This window comes from Anolis carolinensis, chromosome 1 (genome assembly GCF_035594765.1).
Source record: "Anolis carolinensis isolate JA03-04 chromosome 1, rAnoCar3.1.pri, whole genome shotgun sequence".
In the NCBI taxonomy this organism is placed as follows: Eukaryota; Metazoa; Chordata; class Lepidosauria; order Squamata; family Dactyloidae; genus Anolis; species Anolis carolinensis.
This window is the reverse complement of record NC_085841.1, coordinates 227,748,849-227,776,201: the sequence shown is the minus strand read 5'-3', so window position 1 is coordinate 227,776,201 and position 27,353 is coordinate 227,748,849. Positions and strand designations below refer to the sequence as shown.

Genomic DNA, 27,353 nt, shown 5'->3' with positions numbered 1-27,353 from the left:
CTCTAAGGAAGAAGAATTAGGACACAGAATAGGCATAGCAAATGTCATATTGGTTATTCAGTTATTGTTACTTCAGAGCAAGACTCGGAGTGGTCAACTTGTGTCCCTCTACTGCAGTTCCCAACTCTCAAAATTAGCTACACAACACTGCCTTCTGTTTTTTCCAGTAGCTGCTCTTAAAGGGTGCATCTACACTGTAGAATTGATGCAGGTTGACTCCACTTTAATTGCCATGGTTATGCTATGGAATCATGGGAGCTGTAATTTTACAATGTCTTTAGCCACCTCTGCTGTGGTGTTTTTTCCAGTAGCTGCTCTTAAAGGGTGCATCTACACTGTAGAATTGATGCAGGTTGACTCCACTTTAATTGCCATGGTTATGCTATGGAATCATGGGAGCTGTAATTTTACAATGTCTTTAGCCACCTCTGCTGTGGTCTCAATAAACTACAACTCACAGCATTAATTCTAAAGTGCAGATGCACGCCCTAAGCTGACCAGGATGATGATAATTGTATACATCTGGAGGCTCTGGTACCAGGCCCTACACCCCAGTAACAACCAGTTCCTTCTAATGTTTACTCTCTGCCAATCATGTGACTCACTCAAACTATACTGGCTTTGGTCAAGGAATAGATATGCAACAAATATGCATCAAATCCCATTGATCCAGTGAGAGCAGTCTTATTTGAGATCATAAGTAGGATTTAGTCAGTAGTGAGCAAGCACATAGTATGTTATAATTCTGCCTTAATAAAACTACATGTCTATTGGGATCTTCACGGCATCAAGGCAATATATGTTCATGTTGAAGGAATGAACTTCTCACACAGATATTCCATCACTCATTTAGGTGTAAGGTTTTATGGATATATTTATCAGCTGTAGGCTTGTTGAATGATTTCCTAATTTGTGCACTACAATCCAGGTAATATACAATAGTGGCCAATGGTTATGCTGCTGTATGTCAGTGAGAAATAAGGGAAAATTTTCATGTGATTGTTGCAACCACTATAATCTCCAGGAAGCTGCAAAATAGCCCAAAATATTCAGAAGAAAATGTACTGGAAAAAACAGTCTTGTTAAGGCAATAATTAAATTCCCTATGGCTATTCCTTTATGTTTGTCTAGGCTCTACAACAGACTAGAACCAAGAGAAAAAGGAATGTATAGTAACAGGAGAAAATTGTCTTACGCAGTATCAAATGTCTACTTGTAGTTGGAAATAGGCTTCGTTTAACCTCTGGAATTCTTAAAGCAATTTTGTTATACCAAGCCAGTGGTTTCTGAAGGTAATGCTGCTTCTCATAGTGATCTTCAGGCCTATTGCCTTCTCATTTGCTTATGCTGTCCTCAGTGAAGATGAGGACTCCTTATTCCTATTGAAATCAAATCAATTTGATACAGCATAGTTAAGATGCTGTATCAATATGAGAATAGTTGTTAGGATTCAATTTCTCACTTGCTTTGCCCCTTTCTCTTCCCATTGCATGGTGGTTTGTGGTTGTGATTCTTCCTGTATCCTATGCAGAACATTTGTGAAAGGACATTATAATTAATACATCTAGGCAACAAGGTTCTCATACCTTCTGACATTTCATAGATGAAAAGAGGGTCAAGCAAAACCAATGAGTGTTAAAGATGGCAAAAAAATTATTAGTGAGGAAGAATATAGAACTAGGAGAATCTGCTGGGATTACTAGAGACCTTATCAGACAGGCAGGAATAAATAGAGGTGAAGCAGGGGACAGCTGAGGGAACTCTCAGGCTCTGTTCCCTCCCATTGGCATCTGTTCCCTGTCTTCCCATGCCGTTTCACCTTTCAGATCCATCTTTCCCCACTACTTCTTCACGTTAATGACTCCTCCATGGGCACTCTGAGCTGTGCTTTTCTCTGCTGTCAGAACGGAGCCCCGTGGAACCCCACTGGAAGTTGCCCTGCGTCTTGTGATAGGCTCCATGGGATTCCACTCCAGTTGTGGAGAGAAGCAGAGGGAAGACGCTCCTCTCTCTGCATCTGACGAGGACCATAGAAGGCAAAATTGTGCCATTTCAACAAGTAGTGGAGACATCAGAGGAATTATTAGCTCTCTCTTTTTGATTATGGTCTTAGGAGGCAAACTTAAGTTTCACGAGATCCATGATAGATGCTCATTTTTGTGAACTACATTTCTAACATTTGTCTGAGCCCTTCTTCTTTCTCCAGCCTAGGCCAACAGGGTTTGTCTATTAGCTAGAAACTTCAAAGGACTTTGTTAGATTCAACACTTTTAATTAAATTAGCCTTTCTGCACCTCTTGAGACTCACTGTGAGAAGGGCATCTCACTGTGAAAAGATGCTTATGAGGCACCTTTTTAAAGAAACAAAGCATATGTAAGGGAAGGTACAGCTCTCAAAATGTGAAATTCTAGGATGTGTACATCTGGAAAAATGTACAATCATAGAATCATAAAATCATAGAATAGTAGCGTTGGAAAAGACCTCATGGGCCATCCAGTCCAACCCCCTGCCAAGAAGCAGGAAGTCGCATTCAAAGCACCCCTTACAGATGGCCATCCAGCCTCTGCTTAAAAGCCTCCAAAGAAGGAGCCCCCACCACAGTCGGGGGAAGAGAGGTCCACTGCCGAACAGCCCTCACAGTGAGAAAGTTCTTCCTAAAGTTCAGGTGGAATCTCCTTTCCTGTAGTTTGAAGCTATTGTTCCACATCCTAGTCTCCAGGGCAGAAGAAAACAAGCTTGCTCCCCCCCCCCTCCTATGGCTTCCCCTCACATATTTATACATGGCTATCATGTCTCCTCTCAGCCTTCTCTTCTGCAGGCTAAACATGCCCAGCTCTTTAAGCCACTCCTCATAGGGCTTGTTCTCCAGACCCTTGATCATTTTAGTTGCCCTCCTCTGGACACATTCCAGCTTGTCAACATCTCCCTTCAATTGTGGTGCCCAGAACTGGACACAGTATTCCAGGTGTGGCCTGATCAATAGAGTGGTAGCATGACTTCCCTGGATCTAGACACTATACTCCTATTGATGCAGGCCAGAATCCCGTTGGCTTTTTTAGCAGCAGCATCACATTGTTGGCTCATGTTTAACTTGTTGTCCACAAGGATTCCAAAGTCTTTTTCACATGTACTGCTGTCGAGCCAGGCGTCCCCCATTCTGTATCTTTGCATTCCATTTTTTCTGCCGAATTAGAGTATCTTGCATTTGTCCCTGTTGAACTTCATTTTGTTAGTTTCGGCCCATCTCTCTAATCTATCAAGATCATTTTGATTTAAACAATGAGAGAAATTGCAGAAATTATGTGAAATGAAATTCTCTTACTATCACAGTCTCAATGAGTGCTTATATGTTTTTGAGCATAATTCAATGCCCTGGTTATGGTATATTAAGCCCTGTGTGACTTCTGTCTAGTCAAGTAATGAGTAACCCTGACCAAGGAGAGACTTTTTTTTAGCAACAAGATGGGGTTGCTGCAGAAAATGGTTCTCCTGGGCCTGAAATGGCCAAGGAACAAAAATGTAGCAAAATACCTCATTTCCCCAGGGCATTTGGGGATAAAGGTTCTGATGCTGCAATTTTGACTCTGGGATCAGCTTCGGGTCAAACTTTGCTCACTTCTGCCAGAATGGAGCCCCTGAAAGACTCTATCCCCATGTGAATCACCTGAGATCTGAGATACTCACCAGAGGTTCTTCACACACTCCCAGTACTTTCACAGGTATAACTGTTGGGAACACATGAGAAGGCCCTTTTTGTGGTTGATCCCAGACTATGGAACTCACTTCTTGGAGAGGATACAATATCTGGATCCTTTCTTTCTTTCTTTCTTTTTCTTATATTTAATTGTGCAATTTCTACTGTTTTGGAAGTTATTGATAGTTTGATTGCATTTTAATACTGAAGAAAGAGGAAGAGAAGGAGAAAGAGGCCAAAGAAGGAGAATTATTAGTTTTAAAGTGTCATTTAGGGTACTTTCACAAAGGGATTAAACCCTCGCCAAAGCGGGTTTTTAAAACCCGCTTCGGTGTGAGTTTAAGTCCCCACAATTCGACCAAAACCTGGGCTTTCCTGGGGAGAATGGCTACATGACATCCTGAAGTCCCCCAAAACCAAAAGAATGCCCATTTTTAAAAAACTTACTTGACCACCATTATGGTCCTCCTTACACCCTCTGGTGCATAGAAATAACACGGCAGGAGATGGCGGGGGGGGGGGGGAGGGGGAGGCGGACCATGATGGCAGTCGGATAAGTTTAAAAAATGTTTTTGGGATTCTTTTGGGGTCTTGGTGGTGTGTGTCCTCTCATTTTTTGGAGCCCAAGAAAACGAGATGCTTGTGTGGATTAGGCCTGGGGATTGCATGATGTGTTCCCAGGGCCCAATCTACACCGGGCCCACACCTGATAAGACCTGAATCTTACCTAAGACCCAGATCTTACCAGGTGTTTCATTAATTAGGAACCCTGCTTTGTTCTAAATTAATTCAGTTTTACTGGAGGAATAATTTGGATGGGCCCTTGGTGGAAAGCCTCACCACTAAAGTCTCATAACCCAATATGAAACAAGGAAAAATGCAGATGATTTTGAGAGAAACACAACAAAATTGAGAATGAGGGTACAGTAGAGTCTTGTTTATCCAACCATCGCTTATCCAACTTTCTGGATTATCTAACGCAGTTTGCCTTTTAGTAGTCAGTGTTTTTGTAGTCAATGTTTTCAATACTTTGCAATGTTTTGGTGCTAAATTCATAAATACAGTAATTACTACATAACATTACCATCTATTGAACTACTTTTCTCTCTCGATTTGTTGTAAAACATCATGTTTTATGCTTAATTTGTAAAATCATAACGCAATTTGATGTTTAATAGGCCTTAATCCCTCCTTATTATGCAACATTTTTGCTTATCTAATGTTCTGCCGGCCTGTTTATGTTGGATAAGTGAGACTCTACTGTGTATAAAAACTGTAGAATGAATGCAGTATGACCCCACTTTAGCCATCATTGTTCAGTTCCATGGGATCATGAAAGCTGGTGTTAAAGAGCACCAAAACTACAAGGCTCCAAATTCCATAGCATGGATCCATGGCAGTAAAAGTGAGGTCAAGCTGCATTCATTCTTCAACGTATATGGACCCTGAGAGATGGTTAGATTCCAAGATCAACTTAATCTGCATTAATTGTGAATAGCAATTTAACACAGATTTCCTGGTGGAAGGAAGCAGCTTTCCCCCATTCTTTTGGGTGTATCCTTTCATTTCTATTCTAATAAAGATTTTAGCTAAGGGTGGAGCCTTTGCTGCCATAAGAGATAAGAAAACTCTTCCCACATCCCCTTTAATTTTGGCTGAACACTGTTAAACCTTCCCATAAAGTCTTGCATTCAGAGACCTATATGAGATTAAAAAAAAAAAGCATTGTAGAAGTGGAAACATTTTGTCATGAATTAAAAAGAAAAAGAAAAGAAATATTTTTATACTGTGCTCCACTCACAGACCACATCAGAGGTAGTCTAAGAATAGAATAGATCAAGTATATTTTATGGAAATATAATGAGAAAATGATGTGTTCCCAAAACTCACTCTGAACAAAGGAATGCAACATAGTCAGGAATACTTTAATATGCCTAACAATTTTCTCATGTGAAAGGCTGAGGGAATGGCCTTTGGTTTGAATCTTCCAACTCTCCCCTGACACCCACAAGTTGAAATCAGAAATAGGAAAACAATACATTACTAAAAAGAAGGAGAGAGAGAAATTGAGATGGAGTGAGAAAGGGAGAGGAAAGAAAGGAATACACAGTGATAAAAGGAAGAAAATATAGGGATCTGAAACTTCAAGTGTTATATAAAGAAATTCTGCAATAATACAGATATGAATGATTCATTTTTAAATTTCATTTCATTGATATTTATTTATAAGCTCTACATTCTCAAAAGTATATACATTTCAGGAAACTACAGTTCCACTGGCATCTTGTTTTCATGGCTTTTTTGTCGTTGAAATAAGCAAACAATGGAAGCAAAAGAAGGGGGGGATACTGCAGTTCTTTTATGTTTATTGTTGCTTAGATAACAGGGTGACAGCATTACAGGTAGTCACATTCTAGCTAAATAGGAGAAGGTAACTGATCTTATACAACAATATAAGTTTTACTGAGCAACAGAGTAACTTAAATATTACATAATTCTGACAATAAGAAAAGTTGCATGGGAGCTTGTAATTATAAAACTGTCAATGACAATTAAATAAACTCTAAAATAAGGACATATTTATGTGCAATATAATTAAATTTGTTTTAGTTAGCTGAAGTTATACAGATAAAAATATAATAATCTGTCTTCATTCCTATATGTAGATGTAGAAAATATACAAATGAGTGGATAAATAATGGAAAGCTACTGTCCATCAAGGGGGCAGGGGGTAATGTGTTTACTTCCAGATGTTGGACTACCACTCCCATCAGTCACAACTACCATAGCCAAAGTAAATAAGAGTTAAATAATTGCTTGCCTTAGGACACAGGGATGAGGGACAGATAGACGTTGGGTGTTTGTGAACTGCAGCTCCTGCCTTTCCAAAACATTCCCAAGGGGCGATGAGAGGAGTAGTTTTACAATATTTGGACAACTACCCCACCCACAGCTGTAGATAAAAATGAGGGATACTGGGGGAAGTGAATGACTCTGGCTGACATTTGGCATGGTTACGGACCATAACCAATCTGTATTCAGTAAGTATGTAGTTTTACTGCAAAACCTATGTAAATGCCATCCCAAGCCCATATTATGAGCCAGTCACTTTTTTGTACAAAGGAAGCCTGTTTAGTTTTTGATTGGAAGAAAGATTTCTCCATTCCCTCCCACCAACAAGTAAGGTTGTGTCAGTGAGGAAGTGGACCCATATCACAACTCCTTGTCATTATCAGCAGGGGGAAGGTGCCTCATCTTCCTTGTCCTCCAGTCAGAAGCTGAACATCTCCTTTGCCTGATCTGGCTGCTGGCTGTTAAGGTGGACAGGGAGAGTGGGTGAGAAATCAGACCAGATGTAACTAAGTCGTTGATCTAGTATATCATATTCATCGTCATCATCATCATCTATTTTGCCTTATACCTTTGGGACTCAAGACATCTTACAAATTAAAATGATCACAGTTTTAAAATTTATTTATTAAGGACCTTATCTGATTCAACCTTCTTTATGTCTTCTCCCCATTTCTCCATGTTGCCAAAACAGAGTCCCACAGAGCCCATCCCATGATGCAGGGCAACATCCAGTAGGACTTCATGGGGCTCTGTTTTGGCAGTGTGGAGGAAGGGAGCTTGGATTGGCTTTGGAGGAGTCAGGAGAACATGAAGAGGAAGTGGGAAAAGCACGGGGAAAACATAGGAACCCATGTGGATGGGAGGCCATCCCAGGAGACAGGGAAAGAGGACAGTTCCCCTCACTTTCCACTTGCCCGTATGATGAGGTCCTAGATCTATATCCCAGTATTCTCCCATATGATATCCCAAATAACTAAGGTAAAACAGGTAAAGGTTTCCCCTGACGTAAAGTCCATTCATGACCGACTCTGGGGGTTGGTGCTCATCTCCATTTCTAAGCCAAAGAGCCGGTGTTGTCCGTAGACACCTCCAAGGTCATGTGGCTGGCATGACTGCATGGAGCACCATTACCTTCCTGCTGGAGCGGTACTCACATTGGCATGTTTTCGAACTGCTAGGTTGGCAGAAGCTGGAGCTAACAGCGGGAGCTCACTCTGCTCCCGGGATTTGAACCTGGGACCTTTTGGTCTGCAAGTTCAGCAGCTCAGTGCTTTAACACACTTCGCCATCGGGGCTCCAAAAACTAAAACTAAAAGCATATACAAAGTCAAAATTAAAATATAATTAAACCATTTGCCAAATAGTTTAAAACACAGTGCAAAGGGATTATTTTAAAAAAACCCCAATTAAAACAACATTGTGCTCTCTTACATGCCTTTCCTTAAAAGCCTCCTCCTCCTCCTTCTTCTTCTTTTTTAAAAAGTGGGTGCTAGAAGCAATATCATATGAAAGCTGACTGGCACAATCTGGGGATCACAACCAGATACAGTGAAGACATTTGTCCTTGTGTTTTGCTATTCTGCTGCTGAGTACGCATGCCCAGTTTGGAACATATCTCACCACATTAAAACAATGGACATGGCTCTTAATGCCATGTTATCACAGGATGTCAATGCCCCACACCACAGAAGAAATTATACTGTTAAGCTGGTATTGCACCACCTGACATCCACCCGGAAGTAGCAGACAACAATGAAAGGACCAAGGCAGTGACATTTCTGACCCATCCCCTGTTTGGATATCAGCCAACATGCCAATGCCCTAAATCAAGAATTGGTTTTCTAAGATCTGCAGAGATACTCGCAGGAACACCTCAGCAAGTGAGTGTCTAAAAGTGGCAGTCTAAAACAAGGAACCTCAACCCATGACTGAGACCGGATGAGAGACTCCCTTCTGGGCACACAGAAGACTGGGTGACTTGGAAGGTGCTGAACAGACTGTGCTCTGGCACCACGAGATGCAGGGCCATCCTTAAGAAATGGGGTTACAAAGTGGAGTCCCCGACGTGCAAGTGTGGGGAAGAGCAAATAATAGACCACCTATTACAATGCGGTCTGAACCTTGCCACATGTACAATGGAGGACCTTCTTGCAGCGATACCAGAGGCACTCTAAATAGCCAGTTTCTGGTCAAAGGACATTTAATATAATGGCAAGTTTTTAACTTTGTTTGTGTTTCTAAATACAACTGTACCCTTGGTTTCATTTCTGATATGATAAATAAACAAGTCTGAATCACAAAGTCGTCACCTACTAGTGGAAGGATAGCAAAGAGGGAACCATTCTAGCCTCCCTAGGGAAGGGTCCCCAAGGCTAGGGAAACCACCAAAAAAAATCTTCTCCCTTCTTCCCATCAATCATATCCTTGAGAGTAATAAGACTGAAAGAATGGCTTCCCTTAGCATTTCAGGGACTCATAGTGTGGTTTATCCCCCCTAGGATTCTACTTCTTCATTCTACCTCATGGTAGGACAAAATATAAAGAAAAGGCTTAATACAGCAGAGTCTGCTCACTGTGCACGTGGAGCCACAGTGTTGCTGAAATGTGCAATTTTATTACATATGCTCCAGTAAAAAATGATAGTATAAGACGGAGCTGTCATCTTTGTCTTGCACTATCATCTTAGCTATTTCACACATTATGTGTTAAATCCAGAAATTCCATAAAGAGAATTTCATTCACAGACTCTTGCAGTCATAGGGTGCTCCCCCAGATTTTGCTGTACTATTAAAACCTGTTCGGGAAAATAGAGGTGCCCTCCAGTGGGCTGAAGAGTGAGTTGGAAACAAACATGCCTACCATTAGTACTCTATCCTGTATTGCTATCACAGTTCTGAATTGAAGACTCACTTTACTTTAGTCCATGTTTTAAATACAGTGCTTCACATGAAGTGGTCAACTTCCCATATTTGACACAGTCTTGGAGCTTTCAGACTATAGCTGTGTATCCGTTGACATTTTTACATTTATTTATTTTGTGTCAAAAGCATTGCACGACAAATACATTTCAAAAATGATGGGGGGGGGGGGGGAAGGAAATCACAAGCAACTAAATAGTTTTGGACCAAAAGCGGGCAACAGCAACCACATTGTCCATAGCTTTAAACAACTCCTCCTCCGTGCATGAGGCAGGGTATTGTGGGCAAGCATACATATGCGGAGTTGTTTGTTCTGCTCCACAGTCACACAAGGTGGAGGATTCCTCCAGGTAGTGCCACCTTGCCAGATTGTCTTTAGATCTGCCCACTACGCTTCTCAGTCTGTTTAGGGACTTCCAAGTTGCCCATTCTTGGTTTGCCCCTGGAGGAAGACCCTCATGGGGGGCCATCCAGTTGGAATTGCCTGGTTTAGCTTCCGAGAGGGACACCCTTTCTGTTGCTGGAGGAACATCAAGAGGAGTGGGGGTTCTCATGAAGCCCTTCCTTGATTTGAGTCTGGTGGGAGGAGGCTGATAGTCATGCAGTGGGTGGCTTTCACAATGTTCAACCTTTTTTTCTCTCGCAGTTAGCAGCAACTTCCCGTCGCACGTCAGGAGGGGCAATGCCAGCTAACTTGTAGAGTTTATCAACAGGTGTAGGTTTAAGGCATCCTGTGATGATTCTGCATGTTTCATTCAGTACTATGTCCACCTGCTTTGCATGGGCAGACTTGTGCCAAACAGGACAGGCATACTCTGCCGTTGAGAAAGACAAGACCAGGGCTGATGTTCTTATTACTTGTGGGTCTGCACCCCATGCGCTGCCAGTCAGTTTCTGCAGGATGTTGTTGCGTGCAGCTACTTTGTGCTTGGTGTTCGTGCAGTGTTTCCTATATGTTAATGTTCGATCTAAGGTGACACCAAGGGCTTTAGGATGGAAACAGTGTTCGAGCTCTTGGCCTTCCCAAGTAACTTTCAGTTTCCTGTTGGCTTCCTGGTTACGTAGGTGGAAATCACACACTTGTGTCTTGGCAGGGTTAGGCTTCAGGTGGTTCTCTTTGTAGTAGCTGGAGAGATCTTTCAAGGCATTAGTGAGTTGCTTTTCAACTGTTTCAAAATCTTTCGCTTGTGTTGTAAGGCCAAGGTCATCAGCATATATAAAGCTCTTTGTGAGTGGTGGTAGTGGCTGATTGTTCGTGAAGATGTTAAATAAGGTCGGTGCAAGAACGCTGCCTTGGGGTAAACCATTCTTTTGCCTCCTCCATCTGCTTTTCTGGCCCTGAAACTCCACATAGAAGCTGCGGTTTTCTAGGAGGGTCTGGACAGTTTTTGTAAAGTCAAAGTCCCGGGTGATATGGTAGACTTTATGCAGCATTTTTCTATGTTGCACCGTGTCATAGGCTGCCGTAAGGTCCACAAAAACTGTTCCCGTAGTGCAGCCTTTCTCATAGCCTTCCTCGATATGCTCAGTCAGATGAAGACATTTTTACATACGACTGTTACAATAAATTAACATGGAGCTAGAATTTTTTTCCCTAGAATTTTCTGTGCATTAGACATAACATACCCATTGCGTATCTACTTAAATCTGTCCTCCTGGTCAGCAGAGCCGGCCCTAGGTATTTTTCAAGTGTAGGCGAACAGAATTTTGGCGCCCCCCCCAAACCAATCACTGAAAAATAAAAGCGTTGGATAAGCGAAAATGTTGGATAATAAGGAAGTATAAAGGAAAAGCCTATAAAACATCAAATTACATTATGATTTTAAAAATTAAGCACCAAAACATCATGTTTTACAACAAATCAATAGAAAAAGCAGTTCAATACATGGTAATGTTATGTAGGAATTACTACATTTGCAAATTTAGCACTAAACATTGAACAGGGATATAGGGCAGTGTGGACTTAGATAACCCAGATAGCCTCCAGTATTAAAAAAAAAACCTCTAAAATCAGGACAATAAATAAAGAACAACACTCTGAAAACAGAAGAAATCCAGACAGTAAACAATCAGGGACAGCTAACTCCTCCCAAAAAAAGATTCTCCCAGGCAAGAAGAAGCCAGGCCTTGAAGCCACAGGGCCATTAAATGCTAATCAAGGTGATTAATTACAACATTCACACCTGCTTCAAAGAAAAGTTCTTTCTCCCACCCTGGACCTTCTACAGATATATAAACCCCACATACCTAGCTTCCAAGTTCCTACAGACCTCACAATCTCTGAAGGCCCCAAAGGTGGGCTTGTGTGGTGCGAAGGTGGGTCTGCGCTGGCCGGAAGGCCCAGCGCGGCCGCTGGAAGGCCCGAAAGAGAAGGAGGTGGAGAGTGGTGCCCTCCTCCCAGGACGATGGTGCCCCCGGGACGATGGCGCCACAGGCAAATGCCTATTTCGCCTTATGGTTGGACCGCCTCTGCTGGTCAGTCAGGATTGTCCTTCTCCTTTGATGTATTTAACATGTCTATGCTAAGTCTTAGCTTGGAAACTTTATAGACAGGGGTACTTTATGAAGCTCTTTAAAAACATTTTTATTACTTTCATTGTTTTTATTGCTTCAATTTTTTTTGAAATCTGTGATATCAAGAATCATTAAAAATAGATAAGTATATAACAAGGCTTTGAGAAAAGCTACCTTTCTGTTGCTAACTGCACAGAAATAAAAGAAACCTGGGAAGGCTAATAGCATAGGTGCACACTAGGTAACATCTTTAATGAGTTACAAAATCTATCTGGAAATATATTTTATTATTTCAATATTTTTACTTAGTAGATTTAGAGCTCACTTGTTATTACTTTAGATCAAAGTAATATCTTTTATTTCCACTTTTAAAGAGAGAAAAATCAAGGACAGCTTTTGAGTACTCAGGCAGCATTTAGCTTCCACACAATGGTGTTCTCAGAATCTAAGAAACAAACCTATGTAGTTCGATGACAGCCTATATAGCAAGCTTTAAATCTAATTTTTCTATTCATATAATCTCACACTTTGATGTGCTATACTATTTAGCAGCCAAGTGTTGAAAATTTAGAGCTTTGTGTTAAATTAACACCAATGCCAACACCAACTCCCCCATTTATTATCACCTTGCTAGGATGGTCCAACTCTACAATGAATATCACTATAACCAAGTTTTAAAATCAACCTCTCTAAAAATGTCCTTCAGCTACACTTTAAAAATGAATTGGTGAGCCTAAGATGTTTTGCCTGCTTAATTTAATTTGGAAAACTTCGACCAGAAAATGAAGTTATTAGCAGGTTGCTAGTTTCAGAGATAAGATGATGTCACAGCAAAACAGTCAAATGAGTTCCATGCTAGAATGTAATATATGTATCTGTCAGGATCGAATGATAGATAGATAAGCTATAAACTGGTATGGAGTTGCTGAACGTAGTACATTCAGAATAAGAACTACATTCACTAACTCTAGATTTTTAATATAGGAATGTTTGTGATTGTGACAACTTTCTCCTCTTTCAAACATGGCAACATTCTTTTTCTATGTCATGCTCAGAGAAGTCAGGAAACTCTCCTTGTACATAACATTGACTAAGAAAACTAAAGCACACTGGAATTGTTCTAGTATCCTACAACTTCAAAGGGCGCTTCCAGACTGTGCCAAAATGAGGGATTAATATGTAGGATAAACAAACCCAGGACTCAAAGCAGGTCCCCACATAGACCTGCCAGTCTCAGCCTTTATTCCCCTGCTATCCTCACAGCCCTTCTATGTCTCGGGATAAAATGGAGGGTGGATGGGGGACATCCGGTAGAAGTTTTTTTAAAAAACAACAACAACAATAACAACAACAATGCACTGATGCTTATATGCACACATGTGAATATCCTAATACAAACATGGAGAGATTCCTATGTGCACAAATAAGCATCAGCGCATAACGGTGGGTATTTTTTAAAAGATTGGAGAAAGATTTTCCTCTTTCTCCAATTCCTTATTCACAATCTATTTAATATTACAAAGTTTAAAATAAACGCTTTCAGAGACCTCTAATGCTCTCTGCTTCTCCTTTCTTAAAACCAGCTTGAAATCAGCTGTGTCTTGGTGGGAGCCTGATCAGCTGTATTGGGCTTTTTAAAACCAGCACAGGTAGGAAACACAGGGGGTAAAGAGGGAAGTCCCAAACTTTACATGACTGCAGGGCAACACAGTCATGGGAAAATCCACTTTTTTGCCATGAACTGGATAAAGGAGGATCTTTTTGAATCAGGTTTTCCCTCCATTGCAGTGATTGAGCACTCATTTAGCATAAACTTCATGTGTCCACCCCCCTTTTAACCCATTCTCTTCTGAATTATAGGTACTATGTGAATGCATCCCAACTATCCCTTTTTGGCATGTATGATCTAGATTAATCCTCTGTCTTCCCCCTTTTCAACTATTTTTGAAATTTATCAGTTTTATTTTGCTCTTCCTTCCATTTCTTCTCTTTCCTGAATTTACTGCAGTTCCTATAAAAGGAGTTCAAAGTGGAGATTGCAACCTTGGGAAGCAGAGCAATCTTGATTCCCAATAGGCTTAGGCAAAAACAAACTGCTGTGAATTCTATTAGCATTTGTGTTCTTTTTCATTAAAGGCTTTGGTCATGTTGAACACACTCTGATGTTACTTAGGCACACACATTTTAGTTTTCACTGTAAAATATTGACGTGTATGATATCCCAGTTTGGCAATGAGTAAAAAGTAAAATATAAACACTTTGTGATGCTCTGAATACAGTAGAGTCTCACTTATCCAAGCTAAACGGGCCAGCAGAAGCTTGGATAAGCAAATATCTTGGATAATAAGGAGGGATTAAGGAAAAGCCTATTAAACGTCAAATTAGGTTAAGATTTTACAAATGAAGCACCAAAACATCATGTTATACAACAAATTTGACAGAAAAAGTAGTTCAATACACAATAATGTTATGTTGTAATTACTGTATTTACGAATTTAGCACCAAAATATCACGATATATTGAAAACATTGACTACAAAAATGGCTTAGATAATTCAGAGGCTTGGATAAGCAAGGCTTGGATAAGTGAGACTCTACTGTATATCTACTCCTCTCATAAATAGATGGCAAGATCAATTCATCAAGTTCAGGTGCTGACTTTTGTTAGTCTCTCTGAAAGCTACGCATTCTGAAGGTATGCTTCCACCTACAGAATTTTAAAAAAGATTTCCCTCCAAATGTTTTTTAAACAGACAAACAGAACCTTCAAATAAGGAGGGGTTGAATTTTTAAGCCCTTCCCAACTTTTTTTTTGTCTTGAGATGGGGACATTTATTTAACTAGAAAAAAAAATCAATAACTGGTTTCTACTTTTATTTCTTGGCTAATAAAATCTTATCCTCATGGGAGCAAACATATCACAAAATTAGCCTTGCATCCCCTAGGAAGGGAATGAGGTTCTGAGGACCCCTCAAAATGGCATGTGGGCTGTACTTTCCCTCCAGAATGACTGGTAGTAGCTCTCCAAAGTTTTGTGTAGGTGTCTCTCCTGGCCATATGTGGAGATAAAAGAGAATGAATCCAGAACCTTCCTCACATTAACTGTGTGCTCTTTTGCAGAGCTATGCTCCTTTCCAACCCATAATGAATCTGTGGCTATTTCCTAGCTCATCTTAAAACTCAGTTTCAGGAATAATGTTGATGACATGCTCTTTTATTTGAAAGTATAATCCCACTCTTCTTGGTGTGGCTGGATGGTACCCAATGGTGATTTATGTCTGATGAAATGAACTATGGGCCATTTCAAGTATTTGTAATGCAATGCACACCTACATAGCAGCAGGGTGGGTGGTGTTTGAGACTAGTTCTCTCTAGGATATATGTGCAAAGATATTTTTTTAAAAGGGGAGGTCAAATTTGGCTGGCATGGGAGAAGCAGCAATTCTGATTTAATGACTCGTAAGGAAATCAGGGATGCTGTGGTTGCTCCAGGACTGAGACTCCTGTCCCATGGGCCTGCTTGCATCCCACCTGCTCAAAGTATACACTTTAGAAAAGTAGTTATGACAAAAAGGGCCATAAGCATTCATTATTTTTTCCAGTGTGATCTCTTTCTTCTAGTAATGTTTTTTAGGAGCTCTGGATCTAGTTAGTATTTTTTGGAGAGAGAGAACTCTATACAGTAAAGAGTGAGGGAAAACTCAATCTTTCAGCGTCATCAAGGTCTAACAGTTTCAGAATCGTTTAAACAAAACACAGTTAATTTTATGGCTGAAGAAGACAGGTCAGCAAGGTTATTACCGTGTTTCCCCGAAAATAAGACAGTGTCTTATATTAATTTTTGCTCCCAAGGATGCTCTAGGTCTTATTTTCAGGGGATGTCTTATTTTTCCATGGAGAAGAATTCACATTTATTGTTGAACAAAAAAATGAGCATTTATTATATACTGTACAGTAGTTGTCATCATAAATCAGCATAACCAGACAAACTGTGAATCCTATCAAGAATTTCTTGTTACTACCAATATTTCCATGTACAACACTTTATGGTACGTACATTTACCAATCCTGCATGCTCTGGTGTACTGTTCGGCGGGCATGCTTCCAAACAAAAACTTTACTAGGTCTTATTTTTGGGGGAGGCCTTATATTTAGCAATTCAGCAAAACCTCTTCTAGGTCTTATTTTCTGGGGATGTCTTATTTTAGGGGAAACAGGGTAGTTAACATGGGTTTGTTTGGATGCATTTACACTGTAGAATTGATGCAGTTTGACTCTACTTTAACAGCCATGGCTCAATGTTAGAGAATCATGGGGTTGTAGTTTAACAAGGTCTTTAACTTCCTGTGTCAAAGAATGCTGGTGCCTCACCAAACTAGGATTCTTTCATATGCCCTTTAAACAAATCTTTCTTAAAGTAAGCAAAGTAACCAATAAAATATAGGAATGCTAGGGCTTTTAGTTCATATACATTGAATCATCTTCATCCCTAAAGCCCCGGTGGCGAAGTGTGTTAAAGCACTGAGCTGCTGAACTTGCAGACCGAAAGGTCCCAGGTTCAAATCCCGGGAGCAGAGTGAGCGCCCACTGTTAGCTCCAGCTTCTGCCAACCTAGCAGTTCAAAAGCATGCCAATGTGAGTAGATCAATAGGTACCGCTCCGGCGGGAAGGTAGCGGTGCTCCATGCAGTCATGCCAGCCACATGACCTTGGAGGTGTCTACGGACAACGCCTGCTCTTCAGCTTATAAATGGAGATGAGCACCAACCCCCAGATCAGAGGTGACTGGATGTAACGTCAGGGGAAACCTTTACCTTTACTTTATCTTCATCCCTAATACAAAGTCCACAGAATTTTTGCAGACTATTTTTTCCTAGGAGTGTGAGGTTGAAGAGTATAAAAACTGCTTCAGAGATTTCATGTGATCATCAGAAGTGAATTGGGCTGTGGGGACAGACTACTGGGATTGCGGAAGCAGTCCCAGTAGTCTGTCCCCACAGGCCCCATAACCCATTAGAATTGAGCCTTTCAGAAAGACCCAGATCTAATGGGGTATCTAAATAATTCACAACAAAGCAGGGTTTACTTGCTTTCTCTCAAATTACTTCACTTTTACCTGAGGTGTCATTTGGACTCCTCAGGTCAAAATCCGATAGAGCCCTTGTCTAGAAAGGCCCTCAAAAATGCTTATAGACACTGCCCTTGTTTTACAGGAGGAAGCAGCAGCAAAGCCTCCTTCTGATTTTTTTAGGCTGAGGCCCCTTCCGCAAAGTTGAATAAAATCCCACATTATCTGCTTTGAACTGGAATATGGCAGTGTGGACTCAGATAACCCAGTTCAAAGCAGATATTGTGGGATTTTCTGCCTTGATATTCTGGGTTATATGGCTGTGTGGAAGGGCCCTGAGATTGTCTTGTGCAGCTTCTCAGACATTGCTTGATTAATCTCAGCATTCCTCACTATTGGCTGTGCTGTTGAGGGCTGTTAGAAGTTGCAATCCAACAAATCTGGAGGACCACACAATGTCTTTTCCTGTGTCATTTCTCAGAAAAGCTCTCCTATTATTGAAAATGTACCATTCAACATCTGTTTACTAATCTAACTATATTCATTCTAACAGCCAACTGATATTTCTGTGTTTGTTCCCACTTGTTCACAGAATTAGAGTTTCCTCCTGTGCTCTTTTTTTTCTTGAAAATTCTTACTCCCTTTGCAACAGCAGTGTGGAACTTGATTTCTAAATGGCTCCCTAGTTTAAGATTTGATGTTCCCTAGCTGAGAGGCAAAAAGCAATATTACGACATTTATCTTTTTATGAAATTCATTACACAGAGTATAATTTGTGTCTCTATAATAATCTATTGTTTTCAATTAGAGATTAAACTAGTTACTATAAAGGTCTGAAGAAAATACAGCGACTTTTAAAAAAAACTCTTCCATGAGGAGGGTGGGAAACTGAAAGCATAAGGCAACCTTACTGAGATTCTGTTTACTGTAAATCAGCTTCACAAATGTAACCTACAGTGGCAAGGCAAAGAAATGAAATTAACAAACAGAGAAAATAGAAGATAATCATGTTTACAAAACTTGATGAACATCTTCCCTTGTGCTCCATAAGGAACTGAATTGACTCATCTAAAATCAGTACACTTTCGTTTAGGCATCTCATTTTTGCATGATTCGCTCAGCAACTCAAATAGATTTGCCCATTCTGACTAGATTCAATCGATTAGAATGGTTACTGTGCTAAAGGCACTTGCAATGAACACAGGCTAAAACTCAAGATTGTCTGGGTGACATTACTTCAGTAAGAATCTACATTCAGCTACTACATGTGTGGGGTGATGAGAAGGGCAGTGGTTCAAAGACAGTGGGGATTTCTTTGTGTGTGTGGGAGGGTCCTATACAGCACATGAAAAACATGTGATAAAAACGTTTGCATAAAACCTGATCTCAGGCGAAAAATGTGGTGTTATGAAGCACTTTATGTTCCAGTGGTTTTTTGAGGTCTGCTAGTGACTCCGGTGTCTCAGTGTGTTAAAGCGCTGAGCTGCTGAACTTGCAGACTGAAAGGTCACAGGTTCGAATCCTGGGAGCAGAATGAGCGCCTGCTGTTAGCTCCAGCTTCTGTCAACCTAGTAGTTCGAAAACATGGCAATGTGAGTAGATCAATAGGTACTGCTCCGGTGGGAAGGTAACGGCGCTCCATGCAGTCATGCCGGCCACATGACCTTGGAGGTGTCTACGGACAACGTCGGCTCTTCGGCTTAGAAATGGAGATGAGCACCAACCCCCAGAGTCAGACATGACTGGACTTAACGTCAGGGGAAACCTTTACTAGTGAAGAGTGCTTCAATGCTTATTTTCATTTTAAAATCCCCAAACAGCTGATGGAGGGATGTAAACAGTTGAGGGTGGCTAAATGGAAGCATGAGAGGAAAACAATTCCCATGAAAACTCTCTTCAGTCATACCTTTGTTCTTATTTCCTGTGTATTCCTGAAAGGAAACAGAGCTTCAAATTACACAGTGGGCAGCATATTGCAAGCAAGTCACCCCAAAGGAAAACAACATTCAAGAGGGTGAACTTGGAGTCACCAGGAGTGTGGTTCAGAAGAAACAAAAGAAAATCTGCTTGTGCACACTTTATTATATCCACATCAACTTTTGGCAAAATGCTTATGAGGTGCAGTACATCTCAGAGAATCATAAGGAAAAACAATTAAAAGAAAACTTCTGACTGATGCCCTACTGTACCTTTTGTGGTTCCCTTCAATCTGTATTAACTAAATCTTTCTGGATACTGTGGGAACATTTCCCAGGACTGAGAGCTCTGTATGTGGACTCTCCTTGAGGTACCAGGATTTTCAATCTCACTTCCTTACTCCAGATTAAGCAGCTGTCTGGAAGGGCCCTCAGATTTTCTACTTGCTAGTGCCTTTGCAGGTCCAAGTGTTTCCAGGATTCTTATCTGATTTGGTTCTGCCAGGAGATGAAGAGCTGGGAGATTATGGCAAGTTACTGGAAAGCAGTGAGCCAAGCAGTTGGCTATCCTCATTTTAAACTAATGCACTGCTTTTGTAAATTGAATGGACAGGGGCATCATGCTGTTCTTTGCCTTGAGTCAATGTTATAGTTCAACTCCAATTCTTATTTGCAGTGAAGTCTAAGGCTGGATCTACACTGCCATATAATTCAGTTTCTGAATCCAGATTATCTGCTTTGAACTGCTTTGAAAACAGATAATCTGGATTCAGAAACTGGATATGACAGTGTAGATTGTCCTAAGATGCTGCTGTATTTCCAGTCAATATGTGAGTTGATTACAGTTGCAAGAAAGCAACAGGGATTGGGAATGGGTAGGGAAAGATGATGCCATGTTAACAAGTTGAATGGCCTTGAGGTGGAGGTTTAAAATGGCAAACAGGATTAGTTCACAGCAATAAAATTAATTATCCACCTCTAGTCCCTCCCACTAAACTGAATGTGCCGAGTTTTGTTGAATTGCAGCAAGCACAAGGTTTTGGCAGAACTAAAAAGACCCCAATGCCATAAAAATGAATCAGAATTAATCAATATGATGATCAGGCCAAAAGTGTGTATTGAATTTACTAAGATGTTTTTTTCTTATGCCAGAGAAATTGCATGAAGAACACATGAGTCTATGTAAGTACTGGAGTGTGCCATACAATGCACAGCAGACCTCACAGAATTCGAGTTTCTTTCTTTTTGTATGTGTTTGTTCATTCATTTGGCTAATGATAGTGCACATGCTGGGCTGTGGTTAAGTTATGAAAGGCAAGCTACCAAGAAGACACTTTGTGTAGCGTCATAACCAAAAGCAGAAGAAGATTTGTTCCTCTTTGAAGCTGAAGCAAAAAATCAGTTTCTCCAAGAGGGATTAGATAGTTGGTTGAAGCTTAAGAAACTCATTTGGGGGTTGCATAACTAATTAACATGCCAGAGTCTCATTCGTTATTGAAATTAGCCAGGCAAGCTGTTCCACCAACTAAGTACAGCAATGACTCTCCAACCACAGAATCAAGAAAGAGCTATCAGCCTGCCACTCTGCCATGGCAAGACCAAATGAAGTTTCCTGGGTTGACTAAATCAAGCCTTGAGTTCAAGTGCTGGTGGTCCCTTTTCAATTTCAACTTTGCAACCATGCTCCCCCAGAAACTGAAGACTCTGAATTCCTTGAAGCTGCCAAATGAGTCATGAGGATAATAGGGCTGGATTGCTACAACATGGCTAGAAATAAAGCATCTTTGAAACCACCAACATTGCTCTTGACCATCCAAATTGATCATTCACCTTGGAGCATCTAAGAGTTTCACCTTCAGTGGTACAATATGAGTGTTTCACAGCTATCTCTCTCCATTATTAGCTCCTTCCCTGCCCATTTTCCACTGGGAATTGAAAACATGGTTGTTCCGGAGTGCATTTGAATGAATAGGCCCAGTAGAGTTGTCATCAGAATACTTTTTTATGTTTATAAAACTGTACGGCACTTTATCACTGTTACTCATTTCCATGATATAGCACTTTATGAAACCTGTCCCCGCTGGTTCGCTTTTAATTACTCTGATTTTATCTGCTTGGATTTTAATGTATTGTCCATTATATTATTTTGTGTATTGTTGAAATGTTTTAAGTTTTGTCAAATATGTTGTGTCGTTGTTCGGGCTTGTCCCTGTTGTGAGCCGCGCTGAGTCCCTTCGGGAAGATGGGCCGGAATATAAAAATAATAATGATGATGATGATTATTATTATTATTATGGTTCCAGAATTTGACAAAACAGAACAAGGGTTTTATTTTTTATAGCTGAAATAGTCATAAAACTAATTTGCACTGAACACTCTATCACAGGGGTCCCTAAACTAAGGCCTAAGGTCATTTACCCAGCTCCTGCCCTAAACTTTGAACTTAGGGTCACCCTAAGTCTGAAATAACATGAAGGCACATAACAACAACCCTAATTAACTTGACTATTTCATCATCCAAAAGCAGGCCCATGCTTCCCACTGTAATGCTAGTTGGTTTATGTGGTTAAACTTGTTTTTCATTTTAAATATTGTATTGTTCTTTTATGGGTTTCTTTACACTTCAGATAATAATATATGTGAAATGTGCATAGGAATTCGTTCAATTTTTTTTTTCAAACAATAGTCCGGCCCCCAGCAGTCTGAGGGACTGTGAATCAGCCCTCTGCTTAAAAAGTTTGTGGACCCCTGTTCTAACCTTTTCAGACTGAACACTTTGTATGTAGAGAACACTCACTTAAGAGCATCAAGAGAACATTGAGAGATAGGGGTTGGGAAGGGGTGATAGGGAACAAACATTCCCAATAGTGTAACCATATTACAGGAAATGATGGGATTAAACTGTGTCCATAGGTGCACATTATGTTTTATTCCATGTACTGCCTTTCAGGCAGTCCTTAGCATTATGACATTGCACTTAGGTTTGTAGCAAAAGGCATTTTGAAAAGAAGTAGTATTCAATTACAACACACCAAATAGAGCCCACAATTGTGTTCAGTTATGATAATGCACCATTTCCTCTGCCTTGGACACTCTAGAACCCCCCAAAGTAATTCAGTGTTTATTTTTTGTAAGTGTAACATCATTTTAGCATGTTTTTAAAAATGGGAAAATTATTCTTGAATGGTAAATGCTAGGCTTGATCGATCCATGAAAAATTTGATTCTAAACTCGTTTCAAAACTAGAGGGGGCATTTTTTCGTTTTTGTTGCTAATAACGAATTTGGCCCCCAAAATTTTTCGAAATTAACGAAAATTCGTTATTTTCTAAATTAATTCGTTAATGGCGGACGCGCATGCGCGGTGGCCCAAAAACAGCCCGAAGGGGGGGGGGACTTAGGGGGCTCTCCCGCCCTCATTTTTTGAGTGATCTTCTTCAAACTTGGTACAGTGGTAGAACACATTTAACACTGATAGCTCACCAAAATGTGGAACGTTTCCCTTATCCTCTGATTTTTGGCAAATTTTCATAGCTTTTATAATAAACCATTTTTTAATAATTGCAGAAATCTGTTCCTGGTTTGAAAGTCTTATTTCCTGTTAAATTGGGTTGTCTTTACTGTGAAAGTCATTGCTCTACTTCAGAAACTTTGTTTTTGTGGCTGAAACTTTGTTAAATTGGTGTAGTCCCTGCATATGTGTGTGTGTAAAGGTATCCCTTGACGTTAAGTTCAGTCATGTCTGACTCTGGGGGTTGTGCTCACCTCCATTTCTAAGCCCAAGAGCCAGTGTTGTCCATAGACACCTCCAAGGTCATGTGGCCGGCATGACTACATGGAGTGCCATTACCTTCCCGCCACAGCGGTACCTATTCATCTACTCACATTGGCATGTTTTCAAGCTGCTAGGTTGGCAGAAGCTGGAGCTAACAGCGGGCGCTCACTCTGCTCCCGGGATTTGAACCTGGGACTTTTCGGTCTGCAAGTTCAGCAGCTCAATGCTTTAACACACTTCGCCATTGGGGCTCATACACATACAATGTGGAGAATATGTGGAAAGGCCACAGACTTGCGGGCCAAGAACCTCCACAAAGGGTGACGGCGCATTCCACAAGAGCCGTAGCGGCATCCCAAGCCTTTCTCAAAGGTGTCCCCCTTGAGGATATTTGTAGTCCGGCGACGTGGTCATCATCATTCACCTTCGCCTCACACTACAAACTTGACATCATGACGCGGCGTTTGGGAGAGCGGTTCTCTTCTCGTGCGTGGCATGACCCGCCACCTCCGGTGAGTAGCTTGCTAATCCCCCATATGTGCGATTTCCACAGAAGCACCATGAAGGAGAAAATGCGGTTGCTTAGTACGCTAGATAAAGGAGTAAAAATAATATACACAATAGATATATGAAACTCCCTTCCCAGTTGGGTCAAGCAAAAGCAAACTGCTGCAAACTGCAGCCTCTTCTAGAATATGTGTCCTTCTTCCTGGTTAACCTTTAATCGTTTTAATCAAGTTCAGGTGAATCTTGGCGACTTTTCGAATGTGAAACATGGTATGGAATGAACTTTTGCCTTGGCTGCCTTCCAGATCAGGCTTATAACCAGCCTATTATGGGCCACAAATTAAAGAAAATTCAATCCCATTTAAGCACAACATGAACAGTTTTGATGCAAAAACCATAAACTCTGTTTATTAAACTCTACGATCCAAACTTTAGAACAACTTGCAAACAATTGAAGGTTAGACCACAGTAATAATAACCAATTCTATTCCTTTCCAAAATATACACATAAAATAGTATCTTTCTTTCCAATAGCATATAAACTTTTCCTTTGTTTACAAAACAAAATTCTAGACAGTAGCCATTTAGAAGATATTTCTATATTTTCCCTGCAAAGGATAGGGCTGCATCCCTCTGGAGACACACATGATAACCCGGACATGATATAAGGCACTTATATACGTAAAATAAACATGATGTCATTGCATATATAAAAGAAGCATGATATTAGGCAATTATAGTTGCAAATAATATAATTAAATATGTAAAAATTATACATCCATACATAAAAGAAACATGTAAAGTAACTGCATATATAAAACACAAAATAAAATATGATATAAGGCAATTACAGATGTAAAAGGAACGTGATATTACATATGTAAAAAACATGATTATATGTATAAAAAAGCATGATACAAGGTGTCAGGATCTAGGCTGCTGGGCACCAATAACGATACACTGAGGCCAGATTCTATCTAATATTTTTATTAAAGGAATATATAAAGTCATTAAAAACAAGTGTAGAATAAAGTTCAGAAGCAGACCTTTCAAATGAGGCCAAATATAGTCCAGTAGATTATTGTCCAATATGAAATATTAGAGTCCAAAGATTATAATCCAATAACCGCAACACAAGCTTTGCCAAGCAAAGCGTTGGGAAAACAGCAAAAGTCTTGAATCCAATGAAGCTTGACACAAGGCTGAAAGTAACTTGGAACGTGGCTGGAGCTGTGGCTAAAGGCAAAGCAACTTGAAGCATGGAACAAGATCCGTGGTAAATCCGTGAGACGAGGACAAGGCTTGGAACTAGATTCAGGAGGCAAGGAACAGGATTCGAAGTCCACACACACGACCTCTCTCCAGGAGCTGACGAATTGACTCCGCAAGGAATCCTTCGCGCAATTTCCCTATATTCGGTCTCGTTTCCCCAAACAACAATCACTTTCCCTAGAGAACAGGGAGCGAAGGAAACCAGCTTGCAGGTGCAAGACTCCCCGTATTTTCTCAGGGGAAATACTTCTAATCAGTGGCATATTTGGCAGCAAGGCGAGCACTCCTTCTAAATTTCTCTCTCGATCCTCTATCAGTCGTGTAGGCCTGTTTTCACCCATAAGGGAGAGAGTTCCAACCAAGGTCAGGTTTAATTGGTTCTTGGACTAGAACTTCAGGCAGCTGGCAAGGCTCTGACTCCGACCGGAAATCTGGGGAAAACTCCATATTTTCCTCCTCATCTGCCACAATACTGTCAGGAATAGGACTGCAGGGCCCATGAGTCATCACACTAGGCAACTGACACATCTAAAAGAAACACAATATAATTAACCTAGGTACAACAAATGTGAAAGAAGGCAACAATATACATAAAAAAAACATTTCTGGACTCACAAATGTAGTCTAAGAGAATTGGACTTCCATTCTCCAAACCTGAAACAAAGTGGGAGGAAATCAAAAGAGTGTTAATGATGCTCAAAATCAAATGTTGTTCTTTTCCAAAGTCAAACTAAAACAAAGAATAAATGCTTCGGTCTTCTCCTGATCTTATTATCTCCTCACCTTGCGTCCAGCCGAGTTGCGTCCGCACTTGCGATACAGCGACCTCTTCCCTTGGCTCAGTGGGCAGTATTTTAAAGTATGGGCCTTTTTGCCCGTGGCACCGCAGAGCGGACAGGTGTATTTGCGCAAGATGGGGCACTCCACGGTGCCGTCCATCCCCTTCAGCCGGTGGGACGAATAGACCTGCTTGGATTCCCCGTTGTGTTTGCAGAAATCGCAAATCTCCTTGTTTTGGGAAGCCTGGCCATTGGCACTACCTTTGGAGCTCTTGCTGCTGGAACCGCTTCCATTAACCCATTGTGATGCTGTTTCAAAGTTGTCCTCGTTGAGGACTAGCTGCATGTCGTAGTCCATTGTGTCCCAACTCTGAGATGGAAACGGGACCTTCTTGCGTTCCGCGATGATCTCCGTAACCACTTTCGCAAGGCTCAGATAGTCCTTCCATCTGTCAAACTCCCTGAACATGGAAGGGGCATAATGTGGCACGTGCATGGCTGATCTGGAGAGCATGGTGCCAATTCTACCCTGGTGTGGACACACACTGAATGCCACATATTGGAGGCGGAGTCTTTGTTTTATATATAAGGGGAGGGGTTCAAAACCTTTCACATTGGACCCTCCCATCAATTTTTACCCTCCTTTGCCCTAGATTTAACCCACACATGTATAGACATCACAGGTTTTCAAGGAAGAGTTGGGTTTTTCCAATTCTTTCACTTCGGAGGTAATGCCAGAGTTTGTCCCTTGAGGCAGTGGTTCTCGACTTGTGGGTCCCCAGATGTTTTGGCCTTCAACTCCCAGAAATCCTAACAGCTGGTAAACTGGCTGGGATTTCTGGGAGTTCTAGACCAAAACACCTGGAGATCCACAGGTTGAGAACCACTGCCTTAACGGAACGTTAGCAGTTGTGGTTCTGTTTGTCCATCCAAAAATGAGTTGCATTTCTGCCTTGGATGAAATAGCAACATTGCACATCCAACGTTTGCCAAAGTCCTGAAGGACGGATCCAGTAATGATGAAGCCTGCAAGAGTGTTATATTGCTTTTGCATGGCAGAATAGCATTGGACTGGATGGTCTCTTCTAGCTTTATGATTCTATGATTCTATCATTTTAGGATTCTAGGACTTTTGGGATGATTCTGTGACTTGGTTCTTTGAGTCTATGACTTTAGGGACCATGTTTCTATTATTCCATGTCGTCTGTGACCATATTTCTATGACTTTTGAGACCATTCATGGGGCATCTGGCTAGTTTTCCGGGACGGTAAATGATATATCGGTTACAGCATCAGATATTTCTGGATACAGTAGAGTCTCACTTATCCAACATAAACGGGCCAGCAGAACGTTGGATAAGCAAATATGTTGGATGATAAGGAGACTTTAAGGAAAAGCCTATTGAACATCAAATTAGGTTATTTTACAAATTAAGCAACAAAACATCATGTTTAACAGCAAATTTGACAGAAAAGGTAGTTCAATACGCAGTAATATTACGTAGTAATTACTGTATTTACAAATTAACCCCCAAATATCATGATGTATTGAAAACATTGACTACAAAAATGCGTTGGATAATCCAGAACATTGGATAAGCGAGTGTTGGATAAGTGAGACTCTACTGTATATTGTTTTTGCATGGCAGAATGGCGTTGGACTGGATGGTCTCTTCTAGCTTTATGATTCTAGGATGTTTGGTGCCATGTTTCTATGATTCTATCATTTTGTTGTCGAGCAATTTAGAACAGTATTGGATACCTGTAACTGTTTCTTTGAGTGGTGTTCTGTGGAAACACAACCCGCCCATCCTCCCCGCTGATTTCATGAAAAGAAAAGAAAGGAAAGAAAAAGCCACATCCGGCAAGGCCCACACACTGAAATACTAGGCCGGCCACCGTTGGCCGGCACGCTTCCCTGACAGGAAGAAAGAGGGGCCGCCGCCCCAAAGAAGGCTTCTGTGCAAGATTGCACAAAGGGGTAAAGAACGACAGCCGCGAGAGAAGAGAGAGGCGGTGCATCGTGGGAAACACGTCGACCACGTAGGCCGACAAGGCC

At 40.9% G+C, this 27,353-nt stretch overlaps 1 protein-coding gene across 1 annotated transcript; it reads right to left on the bottom strand.

The window, feature by feature from the left end:
• Window positions 1-3,893: 3,893 nt before the first annotated feature.
• LOC134293709 (nanos homolog 2-like) lies at window positions 3,894-26,113 on the bottom strand. Its single transcript, XM_062962074.1, has 2 exons — window positions 25,299-26,113; window positions 3,894-3,899 (listed from the first exon to the last, which is right to left on the bottom strand). Exons 1-2 carry the CDS (start codon window positions 25,920-25,922, stop codon window positions 3,894-3,896), a joined length of 630 nt encoding a protein of 209 aa, XP_062818144.1. The 5' UTR covers window positions 25,923-26,113.
• Between the last annotated feature and the right edge of the window lie 1,240 nt (window positions 26,114-27,353).

Excerpts from the sequence above, each read along its gene's own strand:
- LOC134293709 (XM_062962074.1), bottom strand. The coding sequence starts at position 25,922 with ATGGGAGGGTCCAATGTGAAAGGTTTTGAACCCCTCCCCTTATATATA.